General features: G+C 46.1%; 1 protein-coding gene across 5 annotated transcripts in view; it reads right to left on the minus strand.

Annotated features, from left to right (window-relative positions):
• Gtf2e2 (general transcription factor IIE subunit 2) overlaps positions 1 to 9,379 on the minus strand; it is a 50,420-nt gene extending 41,041 nt beyond the window's left edge. Inside the window, exons 1-2 of one of the 5 annotated variants that reach the window (XM_076553526.1) lie at positions 9,229 to 9,379; positions 3,901 to 4,070 (exon numbers count right to left, since the gene is read on the minus strand). In XM_076553526.1, coding sequence (XP_076409641.1) covers positions 3,901 to 4,066 — 166 coding nt within the window. In that variant the 5' untranslated portion in view covers positions 4,067 to 4,070; positions 9,229 to 9,379. The other 4 variants (XM_076553527.1, XM_042262571.2, XM_042262569.2 and 1 more) reach the window with 4 other exon arrangements.
• Positions 9,380 to 17,255: the final 7,876 nt, after the last annotated feature.

The raw sequence follows: 17,255 nt of genomic DNA on the forward strand, positions 1-17,255 counted from the left end.
AGGAAGTCCCTGAAACTGGCTAGACTTACTAGGTCTCTCTTTCCCCAAGAATATATAAATAGTAAAGACTGCTAAGAGTCACACTCAGACAAGCCCCCTGGGAACAGAGACCAGCTGAGCTCCCTGGAAGAGGCCCAAACCAGCTGAGACATCTGGAATGGACACTCCCCAACCAGTTGAGCTGCCTACTAGGTTTTCCAGCTTTGGTGATACAACTGTCTTTTGAGTCCTTTCTGCCCCTGTAAATAACCCTAATAAAACTCATTGGTTCACCAAGTAGGACTTTGATAGTGTATGTACTTTGTTCTCTCAATCAGTTCCCTATTTGAGTAACTAGGTATGTGTATGGGGGGTAGGGGGGTGTCCTCCCTAGGAAATCTGTTACACGATTGTGGAGAGTGCTAGGGTTTGCAAAGGGCTTTTTTTTTTTTTAAATCTCCACTACTAATGACTTTTTGTGCATAATTATGTAAAGAGAAGGGAGTAGAAATCTGTTAATTTTAAAGAACACTCACTAATTGACAGCATACAATCACATCCACAAAGTGTTATCTTTTACATGTTTTTCTGCTTTTTTTCCCCCCAGAGCTGAGGACGGAACCCAGGGCCCTGCGCTTGCTAGGCAAGCAGTCTACCACTGAGCTAAATCCCCAACCCCATGTTTTTCTAACTAACACAAAGAAACACAAAGCTGGACATGGCGGCTCACACCTTTACCCTCAGTCAGAAGACTGAGGCAGAAAGACTGGCTACACAGTAAGTTCCAGGCCAGTCTTGGACTATGGTAATAACATTTCTCAAAATAATGATAATACTAATAATATAAAGGGCTTGTAATACCTAAGTATATAAAATACCATGTAACCAGGCACTATTCCTAACACTAGTACAACCACATTTGGATCTTTCATGTCTAGATTTTGTTATTACTTTTGTGTACATACGCATGATGTGAGGTCAGAGAACAACTCTGTGGAGTCCGTCCTTTCACCTTTATGTGGGTTCTGGAGATCCAATTCAGGCGGCCAGAGTTGTGTGACAATCACCTTTATCCGCTGAGTCATCCTGCCAGCCCTAATCTCTAGACTTTTAAATAGACACTACTATTCCCCCACTACTTCATCTTGTAATTTAGCCATTTAACAAACGTTTATTGAACTTATATAAGAGTTTAGGCCAAAGACAGTGGCAAGCCAGTAATCATGCTATTACAACAAAGCATCATAGAAGCTGCGTCAGAAAGAGGGGTGATTTTTAAATTTTATTTATTAGTATTTGTGCATATGTGTATGTAAGTGCATGTACCATGGCCCATATATGGAGGTCAAAAGCCAACTTTCAGGATTCCTCTGTTCTTTCCTTCCATCACAGGTTTCAGGGACTGAACTCAAGTCTGTTAGGTTTCACAGCAAGGGATTTTACCACCTTGTGTTGTCTCCCCCTCACCTCCCCCCCTCCCCCCACAACCACCACCAAACCTTGAGACCAGTCTCTCACTGAACCTAGGGATCACCAGCTTTCCAGACTGGCCAATTAGTCCCAAGCATCATCCTGTCTCTGCCTCCCCAGTACCCTGGCTTGGGATCCAAGCTCAATTCCTCAAACCCTTTACCTACTGAATCATCTCTCCGGCGCCACAAGAGTTCTAAGTCCTAAGAGAACTCAAAAGTTGGATAAAAAAAGAGAATAACAGCCCCTTTCCGGTGATTTTTGCTCTCCATGATTTCAGATACCTATATTCCTAAAAAATTATATGGAAAACCCAGAAATAATTCATAAATCATGCTTGTTTCTGAGGCAGGGTTGATGTATTTCTAGCTGGCCTGGAATTCAGAAATCAGTCTGTCTCTGCCACCTGTGTGCTAGGATTAAAGGTGTATGCCACCATGCCCCAGCAAATTCAGTTTTATACTGACCACAATTCTGAATAAGATGATGAACTCTATCTTGTTCTGTCCATCCTGGGCCATGGGTCATCTCTTTCCAGTATATCTATTCTGTATATGCTACCCATATGTTAGTTATGAAGTAACTGCCTAGGTTGTCAGATCACTACCAAGATACTGCAGTTTTTGTGTTCAAGTAACTCTTATATAGTGGCCTAACAACACATAGAAATTAAAGCAACTCACATCCCAAGAGTAAAATATTTTAATAGTTTCTTTAAAAGCTAAAGATAAATTCACATTGTCCAGAAATTCCATTCTTAAGTTCTCTATTCAATAGAAATAAAAACAATTAGGAGGCAGAGGCAGGAGAATAATTGCATTTAAGACTACCCTGACCCACCTAGTGAATTCCAAGCCAGACTGGGCTATGTAGCAAGATCCTATTTCAAACTCCATCAACCAATAAATAAGCAAACGGTGATACATCCACAGAACAAAGAATATTTTTTGGCAATAAAGTACTGATTCACCCCATAACATGGATAAAAACAAAAAAACATATAAAGTAAAATAAGCCACATATAAAAGATCACTCTATATACAAGTCTGTCTACAGCAACTGTCAGAAAAGGCAAATATGTAGACAGAAAGGAGATTACTGGTTATCTGGGGCTGGGGTCAGAAGTCACTGCGAATGAGCACCTAGCAGCCCTTTGAGGGATGATGGAAATGTTCTAAAACAGTAGTAACAGTTCACCATATTTACTAACAATATCCACGCTACATTATAAAAATGTGAATCATGTGTTATATAAGCCAAACCTCAGTGAAGGGCCATGTGTTATATAAGCCAAACCTCAGGAAAGGGCGCTTCTGTTTTGTTTTTCACCTTTCCTCCTGGCTGTATCACAGAACACATTCTTCCCCTTTAACAGTATGTGTGTGGATGCTCTGCCCCGTGTGTCCGTGTGTGGACGCTCTGCCCCCGTGTGTCCGTGTGTGGACGCTCTGCCCCCGTGTGTCCATGTCCGTGTGTGGACGCTCTGCCCCGTGTGTCCATGTCCGTGTGTGGACGCTCTGCCCCGTGTGTCCATGTCCGTGTGTGGACGCTCTGCCCCGTGTGTCCATGTCCGTGTGTGGACGCTCTGCCCCGTGTGTCCGTGTGTGGACGCTCTGCCCCGTGTGTCCGTGTGTGGACGTTCTGCCCCGTGTGTCCGTGTGTGGACACTCTGGCCCGTGTGTGGACGCTCTGCCCTGTGTGTCCGTGCACCATTTGCACGCAGTGTCAATGGAGGCCAGAAAATATGGTGATATTTTATTTGTACTGAAATGTGATTTTATTTGTATGTTAATAAAGTTGCCTGGGGGTCAGAGCTAATAGCAAGCCCTAGCAGAGCCAGGCATTGGTGGCGCACATCTTTAATCCCAGCTCTTGGGAGGCAGAGCTAGGCGGATCTCTGTGAGTTCAAGGATACAGCCAGCATGGAGACACACGCCTTTAATCTCAATACCAACCATAGAAGACCTGGAGGTCTGTACAGACAGGCCGTGACGGGGTGGTCATGTGGTTGGGTTTACAACCAATGAGAAGGCAGAACAGAAAGTCTATATAAAGACAAACACACAGGAAGTAGGTCTCTTGGCTGAAGAGGATAGCTGAAGCAGTGAAGGGTAAGGCTCTTAGCTCTGACCTCTTGGGCTTTCATCTTTGCATTGGCTCTGTGTCTTATTTAATCAGACGGTTACTTCTACAAGAAAAGGCTGTTAGATCCCCTGAACTGGAGTTTATAGTGGTGGGCTGCCATGTGGTTGCTGGAAATCAACCCAGGTCCTCTGGAAGAGCAGCCAGTGCTCCTAACCAATGGGCCATCTCTTCAGACCTGATAGTTTTACTTTTAAAAAGTTAATATCCTAATTTTTAAAACATCCTGTCTCAAAATATAAACTAAACTTGCCATTGCTAGTTTCCTGAGAAAAAGAAAGCAAACAGTCCTAAAACAGCCCCACTGACCTGTATTTTGTTTAGAGCCTGATGACCCTCCATGTTCGACCTTTGCTTTCTTCTTCTTGGATGAGGCAGAGGGCAACTCAGAAGGCACAGCACGTTTTTCAACCACAGGGGTGGAAAGAGCTCGTTTTTTGAATAGCTCTCTGTCTCTCAACAGGCTTGGATCCATAATGCTATAAAAAACAAACACACACCTTTAATATAAACTGAGATCACTCAAACCTGCATGCCAAGTCTACAGACCTTGGCAAGTTAGTTCCTATAAAATTTATTTAGTTTGTTAGCATTTATATTTATTCACTTTAAAAATGGCAGTAGTGGCCGGGCGGTGGTGGCGCACACCTTTAATCCCAGCACTCGGGAGGCAGAGGCAGGCGGATCTCTGTGAGTTCGAGGCCAGCCTGGACTATCAAGTGAGTCCCAGGAGAGGTGCAAAGCTACGCAGAGAAACCCTGTCTCGAAAAACCAAAAAAAAAAAAAAAAAAAAAAATGGCAGTAGTGAGGTCAATAAAAACACAAGTATTCTCCAAAGCCCTACAGCTACGCTGTCCAGTACTGTGGTAACTATGACCTAGATGTGCCTGTTTATAGCTGAAATGTGCTAGTCAGAATTCAGATAAAGTATAAAAAGGGTATCAGACTGCAGGGCTGGGGATGTAGCTGTTGCTTCAATGCTAGCCTATCACACACAAGGCCCCAGTTAAATCTTCAACAATGGGTATAGTGGTGCATGCTGGGAAACTCAGCACACTTGATAGAAGCAGGAGGATCAGAAATTCAAGGTCATCCTCAGCTGGATACCCCAAGGCCAGCCTGGGCCTCACTAGACCTTGTTTCCGAATCACAGACATTAAGACCTGGCACCAACAATAACCCTGTAAGTGCAAAGGGGATGCTCTGTATTAATTGCATGTGCAAGCAGTATTTTTAGATCTTATTTTTTTAATAACATATTTCACTATCATTTCAGGTTTTATTGTGTGTGCGTGCCAGCTCCTCAGAGATGCAGGAATGAATACATATGCCTCAGTGTGTGGAAGCCAGGACAAGAACCTGCTCTTGCTTTTCCACCTTCTCTGAGATTCTGCCACTCTGCACACTTCACAGCAACTGGCCTGGGACCTTCAGAGTAATCCTCCTGTCTCCACCTCCCATCTTCGTGTTGGAGTTAACAGGATTATAGATCGGGGAGTTAACATAAGTCCTGAGGCTTGCACAGCACATATTTTTACCTGCCGAGTCAGCTCCTCAATGCGACTTTTACTTTTTAAAACTAAGCAGCTGCACTTCAAGCCGGCTCGTCAGTCCAATTTCACCAATTTTTACTTTTTAAAAACATCTAGTGTCACTAGTCTGAAGAGCGGATGCACCTCAAGTGGCATGGCCATGGCCGGAGCAGACATACACAAGGACTTCCAGGACTATCTCATGAGTAAGTGCCTCCTCGGGGACCCAGATGCCAACTGGAGTCTCCCCATTTCGGCAATAAATGGCATTCAGAAGTCTGCAGAGGGCCGGGCAGTGATGGCACATGCCTTTAATCCCAGCACTCGGGAGGCAGAGGCAGGTGGATTTGAGGCCAGCCTGGTCTACAGAGTGAGTTCCAGGACTGCCAGAGCTACACAGAGAAACCCTGTCTCAAAAAAAAAAAAAAAGGCCGCAGAGATTACCAGTGGACAGAGGACTTGCCCTCCTGTGTTGCTATACTTTGACATTCACGAGATTTGCCTACAGGGTAACCTGGAATCTGGCTTCTGCTTGCATGTCATGTTACTAATGAAGTGCGCCAGCTCCTTCAGGGAGGGCAGCTTATCAACTAGATGAGGAGAGCACACCTTCGTTAGCAAGGCAAGAAGCAGCTCTGGAAAGGACAGTGCCCTGGCCACTCCTGCCAAGCCACAGAGCAGCAGAAATAGTTTTGCTGAGGGGAAAACACGAATGCTACATAATAACCGTGCCAACTTTATAGAAAAGCCGAGAAACCCTAAACCAACTCTGCGGCCTTACCAATGCTAACAGCTGTCTCTAGAGTAGTCCAAAATATGCAACTAATTTAATAATAATCTTGAATGACAGTTATCTTCAGTAATCTGTAGTAATGTCCATATTATCTATTGGGATCTATATAATAAAAATTAAAGGGAACTTTTGTAACTTGCACTTAAAGTACTCAAAATTCTTGATTTGTTTTTCTTTAATGACTACAGTATATTCCTTAGGTAGCCACATGCCTACACATGATTTCCAGTGGTGAAAAGTACCAGTGATTGCCATAGTGTGTAGATTCAGATTTGTAACTTAATGGCAATAAATTAAATATTTTTTAAAAATATATACACAGAGAAACCCTGTCTAAAATACACACACACACACACACACACACACACACACACACACACACACACACACAGATAAAATACACACATTCTCTCTCTCTCTCTCTCTCTCTCTCTCTAGCTGGAGATATAGGTCGGTTGATAGAACACATGCATTGCTTGCATAGGGCCCTGGGTTAAATTCTCAGCACCATAAACACATACACACAAATTTTAATTACAAGCATGACTCACAATTGGAGCTCGCATTATATTTCTGCTATGGGCCAGTGCTCTACAAACAAAAATCTGGGCAGAAATTAGGAAGCAAATTTAGGCTCAATGAGGGAGAATGGGGGAGGGAGCGGAGGAAGAAAACCAGAACTGCTATAAATGTTGTTGTTGTTTTTGTTTTTCAGACAGGGTTTCCCTGTATAGTTTTGGTGCCTGTCCTGGAACTCGCACTGTAGACCAGGCTGGCCTCGAACTCAACAGAGATCTGCCTGCCTCTGCCTCCCAATATACTGGGATTAAAGGCGTGCGCCACCACCCAGCTGAAATGGTGTATTTTAAGAACCAGTGTTCTCTTATTAACTAAGAAAGCTGGGTTATGGCATTTAAAATGTCTACAGAAGCTGGGCATAGTGGTGTATGCCTTTAATCTCAGCACTCTGGAAGCAGAAGCAGGCAGATTTCTGTCTGGTCTACATAATGAATTCCAAGACAACTAGAACCAAACAAGACACTGGGTGGGGGGTCAGGAGTCCTACAGAAAATTCCTGATTTGGAAGGAGGCAGAAATTATCATTTCATTTTCCTCCTTCCCAGTTACGAAACTCTACAATTTTAAGCACTCGCAACACAACCAGGAGAACTACAGTTGAACCACAAAGAATCTTACAAAAATTCTTTTCTCAACTCTTCCTAGCACACAGCAGAGGTCTCAGAAAAGCTCATACCTGCCTCTATGACTGAATTTCACAGTACTGAACTTAATGTTCAGTAAGAGGAGGAAAGACCAGTATACGGAGGATCCCTGACTTCCAATGAGGTTATACCTAATAAACCCATGGTAAACTGAAAATATTTCAAGTTCAAAATGCATTTAATACATCCTTTGTACTGAACATAAATGCCTAGCAACCCAGTACACAATGAAGTATCAATGGTGCCCTTATGATCTCATTAGGGATTGGGAGCTCCGCGTCACTAAAGCCCAGTACTAAAAGTCACCAGCCTAGGAAAACATCATAACCTCAAGTTCAGGTTTTACTGAGTAAATATCGCTTCCACATCTTCAGGGAAGCTGAAGAATCCTAACTGGTTCCATATGCACTGAGTACTAAAATCAGGAAGATGGCTGGGGAGGGGGGTGGGGTGGCACACACCTTTAGTCCCAGCACTTGAGAGGCAGAGGAAGAGGATCTCTGTAAGTTCAAGGTCAGCCTGGGCTACAGACCAAGTTCCAGGACAGCCAGAGGTACACAGAGAAACCCTGTTTCCAAAAAACCCAGTAAGATGGAGACTGGAGACTTAGCTTGCTGGACAGTAGCATGTGGCGGTGTGCTTTTATGAAGCCTCAGGTTTAACCTTGATCATCAAAAGAGAAAAGAGAGCGTTCCTAATGAGAAAAAAATCAGTGTGAACTTCAGGTCAGAAACGTTGAAGAATCCTTGGTCTAAGAGTAAAACAGCTGCCTCTCTCGGTTTCAATTCCTAACATACGGGCAATAATAATCTACAGAACTGCTTCAAATTCAATTTCACACTGGGGGCGGGGAGGCTATCAATGTTGTACATGTTTGGCTCAACTATTAAAGTGAGAAAGTAGTTATGAAAGTAACTGTTATATTCGAATGAGGAAGGAAAGCATGAAAACAAGAATAAGAAAAAATTCACAAGTGAGAAGACGAGGAAACGGGCAGACTGCAACTCCTAAAACAGGGAACATTTCTATTTTACTTCGTAAGGTCCGGTGATTAACCTGGCCTTTTAATAAAGAAGACTTTGGGACAGATCCAAGCTGTACAATTTACAAAAACTTGACAGTACATAATGTCCACAACTCTAAAAAGACTAGGCATTAGTGTTATCCTTAATTTTAACACGTAAAACCTGAATTAGAGAGGCATAACTAAGGTCGCTGCTGGAAGAGGTCTCTGTGGTACCAACAAAGGCACCCAGAGCGAGCGGCTTACTCTTTCCTGTTCCAGCTAATTTTCCCTCCTTTTGCAGCATCTGTACTAGAGAAACTACACCCCACGTCTTTACATTACTTTGGTCAATCAAAACCACCAAACAGGATCCCCAACTGAGAGTTGCTACGTTTCACAGGGGATAGATACTGAGAGGCTAAAACTGAAAATCTTCAGGCTCCCACTGCTCAGTTCCTTCCACCCCAGAATCTGCAATCTTGTAGCCTGTCTACCCTTATCTTTCGGCTTCTCCACTGGCGCACCAGGAAAGGGACCGAAGCAGCGTTCCGATCTGGAAAACGCCTCTCGGACTCCGCAGAAAGCACACGACTCAAGTTCGGCAGGATTAGAAAAGGCAGGGCAGACTCCAGCCCTGGGAGGGAGGGGACGCCGTGGGTCCCCCACTACTCCACACTCGCTAGCGAAAACTTCGGGGCCCAGGGGCGGCACCGGGCATCTTCCGGCTCCCCACCCACCCACCCACCCAAAAGTTTGCCGCGTGGACCTCCGGCCTAAAAGACAATGCTGGCTGGAAGCGAGCCCCTTTTTCGAGGTGCTCGGCTTGGAGAACGGCTCGGCGGCGGCGTGGCGTCCACGCGCGTCCACTCGGAAGCCGCGTCGGGACTCGGCGGAGTCCCCCGGTGGGACGCGCCGCTTCGCCCGCCGCCGTGGCTCCTACCTCAGCGCCCGCAGCCCGCGCCGCCTCCCGGCCTCCGCCTCGGCCGCACGCACGCCTGCCCGCCCGCCCGCCCACCGCGGCTCCGCTTCCCGCCCCTCGTCCGCGGCCCCGCCGCCGCCGCCCCGCGCACGCCCAGCGCCGACCTGCCGAGGGGAGCTCCAGCCACTGGCCGCGGAGCCGGCTCCGCCCTCCACTTCCTGGTCCGGGCGGCCGGACGCTGGCTCCCGGCAACCACCGCGACGCCGCTCCGCCAACGTGCGTGCGTGCGTCACTGCACGCCCCGCCCCCTGCTCTAGGGGGGAGGCGGAGCCTGCTGGGGCGTGCGAAGTCTCCATGACGACCGGAGGGCAACTTGACGCCAAGATACACATCTCTAGTGAAGAATGCGAAGACACCTTTTCTTTTCTTTCTTTCTTTCTTTTTTTTTTTTGGGGGGGGGAGGTGGGGTGGGGGTGGTTTTCGAGACAGGGTTTCTCCGTGTGGTTTTGGTACCTGTCCTGGAGCTTGCTCTGTAGACCGGGCTGGCCTCGAACTCACTGAGATCCTCCTGACTTTGCTGAGATTAAAGGCATGCACCACCGCCCGGCATTGGAAACGCCTTTTCTTGGCAGAAAGTCAGAGCTTAGGACCAGATCCTCCAGCGGGCTCTGGAGTCCAACCCAACTGGCAACATTATCAATATTTTCTTTATGGTTATTTATTGAGGGTTTTTTGTTTTGTTTTGTTGTTTTGTTTTTTGAGGCAAGGACTCACTGTGTTGCCCTGGTTGGTCTAGAACCTGAATTATAGGCGAATTTGGCCTCAAAGCTGTAGAGATCCTCCTGCCTCCGGCTCCTGAGTGCTGTGTTACAGACATGAGCTCCATGCCAGGCTTTTTTGACTCTACTTTAAATGCCACTCACCAGCACCTAAACTTCAGAGAATGTTACTCCACCATTCTTTAGCAAGTGGGGGGGGGGGGGGGAAACCTAGATAGCAAAGGCAAATTCAAACAGAGGGCAGCTTCTGCCCTTCAAACATGGGCTCTTTCCATACCTGTGAACTGTCTTAGACAAAACTTTTGATTCATGGACATGAGAAGGAGGTGGAGATTGAGTAAAATTATGGGTCCATCCTGCACCCTAGAGTGTTCATACAGCCTAAGCCAGTGCTCAGATGTCTGTAGCTGTGGTTTAATAATTAATACAAGTTGCCCTGGAGTCTCAGTTCTCTCCCCCAAAATAGGATCCTAATGATGCAAGAGCTAGCTTTTAACAGCTCTGTCTTTGTCAGGTCCAAAGGAAACTACAATTCTCCTAACTCCAAAAGTCAGTCCAAAGATCCAGAAATGAGCTCAATCTGGTCTATAGAGGGATTTCTGGGGGTCAGACAAAAGCCAGCATTCCAAGATCAGAGAGGCAGAACAAATCACATCCAACCTCACCTCCCCAATTCCTCAGCTGATCTCGTTTCCTCAAACTGGAAGCTTCTGAATCCTCATCCGAATGGATCTCAACTGAACAGCTGCTAAAGGCCTAAAAGCTCAACAAGGCTCTAGTTCCTGGTCCTCACACCTTATATACCTTTCTGCTTCCTGCCATCACTTCCTGGGATTAAAGATGTGTGTCGCCATGCCTGGCTGTTTGGCAGCTTCTTTACCGCACAGGCCACCCCACCCTGTTGCATATATCTGGTGCCATGCTTGCCTACGGTCTTAGGGTTAATGTTGCTGTGATGAAACACCAAGACCAAAGCAACTTGGGGAGGAAAGGGTGAAATCACTAGCTTACGCTTCCAGGAAACAGTCCATCACTGAGAGAAGTCAGGGCAGGAATCCGGAGGCAGGAGCTGAAGCAGAAGGGTACTGCTTACTGGCTTGCTCCTCATGACCTGATCAGCCTGCTTTCTTATAGAACCCAGGACCACCTGCCCAGAGACGACCTCACCCATAATGGGCTGGGCCCTCTCCCATCAATCACTAATGAAGAAAATGCCCTGCAGGCTTGCCTACAGTTCCATCTGATGGAAGCATTTTCTTAATCCCTCCTCTCAGATGTCTTTAGTTTGTGCCAAGTTGGCATAAAACTATCCAGCACAAGCTACTAAGGGAAAGATCCCCAGTGGAAACCTCAGTTTGCCCACATATGTTACAGAGACTGGCCTTTCAGGTTACAAAGAATATCAGCATTGAAACAGACCAGAAACTGTAGGGATGAGAAACCAACTCGAAGGTGGGTATGAGGTAGCCAAGCAGACCCAACAAGAAACAGCACCTGGAGGTGGTGGCGCACGCCTTTAATCCCAGCACTTGGTAGGAAGAGCCAGGCAGATCTCTGTGAGTTCGAGGCCAGCCTGGTCTACAGAGCGAGTTCCAGGACAGGCACCAAAACTACAAAGAGAAACAGTCTCAAAAAAAAAAAAAAAAAAAAGACAAAAAAGAAAACACAGAAGCTCAGAGTCAAAGCTAGTATCATCAAGCTGGCCGGCTAGCTTCCAGGAAACCCCTCCTGGGGGTTGTATGCGAGGTACCGTTGCTCTTTTACATATCCCTGCTCCTGATGAAGCTTTTTGTAACGGACCAAATTGTAAATAAAGATGGCGTCGGGAGGCAGAGCCAGGCGGATCTCTGTGAGTTCGAGGCCAGCCTGGGCTACCAAGTGAGCTGCAGGAAAGGCGCAAAGCTACGCAGAGAAACGCTGTCTCAAAAAAAAACCAAAAAAAATTTATTTGGCCGGGCGGTGGTGGCGCACGCCTTTAATCCCAGCACTCGGGAGGCAGAGGCAGGCGGATCTCTGTGAGTTCGAGGCCAGCCTGGTCTCCAAAGTGAGTTCCAGGAAAGGCACAAAGCTACACAGAGAAACCCTGTCTCGAAAAACCAAAAAAGAAAAAAAAAAAAAAAAAAAGGATGGCGTCTAAGAAGGCTTCAACCCACATGTGGAAAGACACGCAGATGATCTGGCGATGCTGCAGACAAGGAGTTAGCTGAACAGCTACCGACAGCCAGGTCTCAGCTGTGGAACGGGAGGCTTAGTATAATGAGCAGCACCGGCAACACCTGCAAGGTCTTAGGGCTCCGGTGCAACCAAGTGACTAACAGCGTGCACACAATCGAGGTTAATAACTAACAGAGCTGGAGCCAGAGGTGGACAGAGGGGGCTTCCTCCACCCTACCTGAGCCGGGTGCGGATTAACAGCACATGCTCACCTCCCTGCTTAGGCCAGGAAGACATGCATAGCGTGTATGGCCCTCCAGTGGGTGAGCCTCTGATAGCCCAGGGATCTCAACAGCAGCTGCCTCAGCTTTTCTCCAATGTCTGCCATGGCCCTATAAAAGCCCTTTGACAAAGAGAGTAAAGGCTTTTTTCTCTCCTAGGATCCCCTCCCACTCTCTGGAGTGTCTCCCTTTTCCTTACTTTTTTTTTTTTTTTTTTTTTTGAGACAGGGTTTCTCCGTATAGCCTTGGCTGTCCTGGAACTCACTCTGTAGGCCTGGTCTACAGAGATCTGCCTGCCTCTGCCTCCCGAGTGCTGCAATTAAAGGGGTGTGCCACCACTGCCTGGCTCCGCTTATTCTGATTTCCTTATGTCCGTGAGTACCTGTGTCTTTGATCATCACTGGGGTGAGACACTAATCCAGGGGCCTCTGTCTCAGATACTCACCAGAGTATCTAGATCCCTTGGTCTTTGGGTCAAGTACAACTGTTCTGAGAAGGCTCTCATTACATTTTAAAAATAAACTTCGGCTGGGCAGTGGTGGCGTGCACTTTTAATCCCAGCACTCGGGAGGCAGAGGCAGGCAGATCTCTGAGTTCCAGGCCAGCCTGGGCTACAGAGTGAGTTCCAGGAAAGGTGCAAAGCTACACAGAGAAACCCTGTCTCAAAAAACCAAAAAAATAAAGATAAATAAATAAACCTCTGCATCTCTAGTACTGCCACAATGAGTTACTCAAGTTAGACAATGGTTAAGATTAAATAAAATTATGCCTGAAAATTGTATTTAAAATGTGGAAATAATATCAAAAATTATTATTGTGTGACCTTTTAATTTTACTCTAGAAGGTTTGTGATACACCTCTGTGATGGTCCCCTGCACCCTCAGGAAATGTAACTTCATGACAATAAACATTGATTGGAACCAGAACTTTTCCCACCTGACTGTATCAGTCAGGGTTCTCTAGAGTCACCGAACTTACGGAATGACTTACAGGCAGCAGTCTAACAATGGCTAGTTATGAATGGAAAGTCCAAGAACTAGTAGCTGCTCCGTCCCACGAGGCTGGGTGTCTCAGCTGCTCTGCTGGGATCTCGAAGAAGGAGTGGATATGCTGACTGAAGTTCCATTATATAGTATTCTCAGAGAAGGTGTGGCCCAGATTAAAGGTGTGCCTTCCAGCCTCAAGGTCTGGATTAAAGGTGTGTGTCATCCAGCCTCAAGATCCAGATTACAAGTGTGCCCTCCATTTTTGGATTATAGTTCATTCAGACACAGTCAAGCTGATGACCAGGAATAGCCATCAGACTGATACACTCAGAGATTGAGAGAGAAATGATGGGGTGTAGAGGGGAGTAGGCTGGGATCTATAAGCAAGGGAACTCTGAAACCACTGAACTAGATCGCTCCACGAGTGTGGTGATATATTGTGTATCCTAATATATTGTGTACCCTAATAAACTTATCTGGGGATCAGAAGACAGAGCCAGCCACTAGATTAGACATAGAGGCCAGACAGTGGTGGCACACACCCTTAATCCTATCACTTGGGAGGCAAAGATCCATCTGGATCTCTGTGAATTCAAGGCCACACTGGGAATAGAGTCAGACCGTGGTGGCTCACACCTTTAATCCCAGCACTTGAGATCTCAAGCCTTTGCTTGGAAAGCCCACACACCTTTAATCCCAGGAAGTGTCATGGCTGGGTGGAGGACTGTATATAAGTCATGAGGAGACAGGAACTAAGCAGCAGTTCAACTGAGACCCTCCAGGGTGAGGACTTAGAGGCTTTCAGTCTGAGGATTCATGGAAACAGGATCAGCTGAGGAGTTGGCGAGGTGAGGTTAGCTGTGGCTTGTTTTGTTTCTCTGATCTTTCAGCTTTCACCCAAAAATCAAGGGGCTTGTTTGTTTGTTTTTTTAATTAATAAGACTGTTAAGCAATTTGTGACCTTTTAAGATTCATGTTACACGTGAGTAGAAGGAAAGATTTATTAGGGAAATTCAAAACTTCCACGGCTGTCTCTGGGACAGAGAGACTAGCAAAAGGCAGAGAAAGCCTTGCCAGTTTTGAAGAGACCGAGAGCAGAGGGAGGAAGTGTGTCAGTGGGAACAACCTGGAAGTTGGGTTGCGGGGAGGGGAAAATTTTAGGCCAGAAAGGCCTGAGAGCGTGGGGGGGGGGGTTGTGTTGATAGGTAACTAGATGCTCCATTGCCAGAGGTGGGCTGTAGGGGCAGAAGGGAAGTAATGTTCTTCCTGACAAACAGAAACCCACTTCCCAGGTTTCTGAGGAACGCTAGTTTTAGGCTTTGGTTTATCTGGCAGGCACCAATTTAGCTGCTTTTTATTTTTAACACTTCTTTCTTTAAAGATTTTAAAACACTCTGATCAACCACAGGGCTTCAAGCACACTAGGCAAACACTGTCAATTGAGCTACATCCCCAGACCCTGCAGGTTTCTCTTTACATCAGTTTTTAAAACAGTTTTATATTACTTATTTACTTATATGTATTGTGTGTGTTCACATGTGTGCCAGTGACACAGAAGACAGAAAAAGACATCAGATCTCCTAGAGCTGGAGTAATAGGCAAATAGCAATAGTCAGCTTATGTGTGTGGTGGCAACCATACTCCTGTCCTCTGAAAGAACAGCCATTGCTCTTAACTACGGAGACATCTCTCCATCATTCACATCGATTTTTATTTGCCTGACTGATGAGGAGGTTGAACTCTTGTCCTGACTCCCAACCCCCAGGGCTGAGAATTGAACCAGGGCTTCAAGCAATGTAGGAAAATACTCTATCACCAATACACACCTCTACTTCCTTTTGAAGAATATTAGCCATTGAAGGTTCTTTTCTATGAGTGGTCTGATCATTTCCTTCGTCACTTTTAAAGGAATGCTTGCCATAAATATTGCTTCATCATAATACATCTATAAGTTTATGGTAAACAACTCGCCAAACATGGTGGTGTTCATCTCTAACCCCGGAACTAAGGAGGCAGAGGCAAGAAGATTGCTGCGCATTTGAGGCCAGCTTGGTCTTCATAGGGAGTTCCAGGCCAGTCAGGGCCACATGTCAAGATTCTGTCTCAGGGACTAGGAGCATTGCTTAGTAGGTGAGGCGCTTGCCTTGCAAGCACAAGGGTCTGAGTTCAGATCCCCCTAGAACTCCCAGGAAAATCCAGATGTGTTTATGTGTCTGTAATGACAGTGCTCCCACAGCAAAGTGGAAGACGGAGACAGAAGAACCTCCAGAACCTCATGGGCCAGGTATCTTGACATACACAGAGGCTGACAAAAGACCTAGGTGACTTAAGGAGGAAGGCAAAGGCTGACACCTGAAGTCGTCTGTTTGACCTCCACAGACAAGTGATCCTGTGGGGCTGGAGAGATGGCTCCGCGGTTAAGAGCACTGGCTGCTCTTCTAGAGGACCCAGGTTCAATGCCCAGCACCCATACGGCAGCTCACCAGTGTCTGTAACTCCAGTTCCAGGGAACCTGACACCCTCACACAGACGCATACACAGGCAAAACACCAGTGCACAGAAAATTAAATTGTGTGTTTGTGTGTATGTGTGTGTGTGAGAGAGAGAGAGAGAGAGAGAGAGAGAGAGAGAGAGAGAGATATCACACACATACCACCACCAAAGTTCTCTCTCTTACACACAGAAATTTTTTTTAAAGGCATTATTTCAAAAGACAAAAACAGAAAAACTATTCGTGTGTATCTCCAATCTATTGGTATACAGCACTTTGTGTATGTGACAGTTTGAAAGAGAATGAGCCCCAAGGGGAGGGACACTATTAAGAGGTCTCATATATGCTCAAACCATGCCCAGTGTCTCAGACCACTTCCTGTTGCCTGTGAGTCAAGTTGTAAGAACTCTCAGCTCCTTCTCTAGCACCTACATGCTGACTTGCTTCTCACCATGATGTAACAAACAGCTGATTACAGTTACCTTATTCTTCACCAAGCTCTGGTACAACAGGGTTCAGCCAGCTGTAAAACTACATTTAACTTTACTAAACAAAATTCAGTTAACCTTGATGTAAAACCTTTTCCTTGTTAACTCTCTCTCTCTCTCTCTCTCTCTCTCTCTCTCTCTCTCTCTCTCTCTCTCTCTCTCTCTCTCTCGTTTGTTTGTTATGTTTTTGTTTTTCAAGACAGGGTTTCTCTGTGTAGTTTTGGTGCCTGTCCTAGAACTCACTCTGTAGACCAAGCTAGCCTTAAACTCACAGAGATACGCCTGGCTCTGCCTCCCAAGTGCTGGGATTAAAGGCTTGTGCCACTTTGTCTCTTAATGTTCTCCACAAGGTTGTACAGTTATGCCTCCCTCACACAACACAATCCAAAAATATGTAATCTCCAAATGGCTGACTTATGTTCTGGATGCTTGTCATCTGTTAGATTTTATTGTGGCCCCTGGATGGACCCTCCTCTGAGGCACTATATAACTCTAGAGGGAATGGAGGGGCCTCTCTTAGCACTCAGGGTGCTAGCTCACTCTCACTCAGGGCAGACCCAAATAACCACTGCCCTTTATACATGACCCTTTTTGTCACATATAGGCAGTTAGGAGAGACCTTTCAAAGAAGTTTGGGTGACCAATAAGGGGACTTATGGGCCATTCAACTGTATTAGTCAGGGTTCTCTAGAGTCACAGAACTTACAGAATGAATCTCTATCTCTGTCTGTCTCTTCTCTCTCTCTCTCTCTCTCTCTCTCTCTCTCTCTCTCTCTCTCTCTCTCTCTGTGTGTGTGTGTGTGTGTGTGTGTATGTATCTATGCGTGTATGTATATATGTATATAAGGGACTTTATTGGAACATGCGGGCTGCAGTCCACCAATGGCTAGCTATAGATGCTGGAAACCTGAAGAAGCAGGCTCCAATGTCAGTGAAGAAATGGATGTGCTGACAAGGTGAGGGCAAGCAGGTGAACAATCTCTTCCTTCTTCCATATCTAGGCTTCCAGCAG

The sequence above is a fragment of the Peromyscus maniculatus genome, chromosome 17 (assembly GCF_049852395.1).
Source record: "Peromyscus maniculatus bairdii isolate BWxNUB_F1_BW_parent chromosome 17, HU_Pman_BW_mat_3.1, whole genome shotgun sequence".
Classification (NCBI taxonomy): Eukaryota; Metazoa; Chordata; class Mammalia; order Rodentia; family Cricetidae; genus Peromyscus; species Peromyscus maniculatus.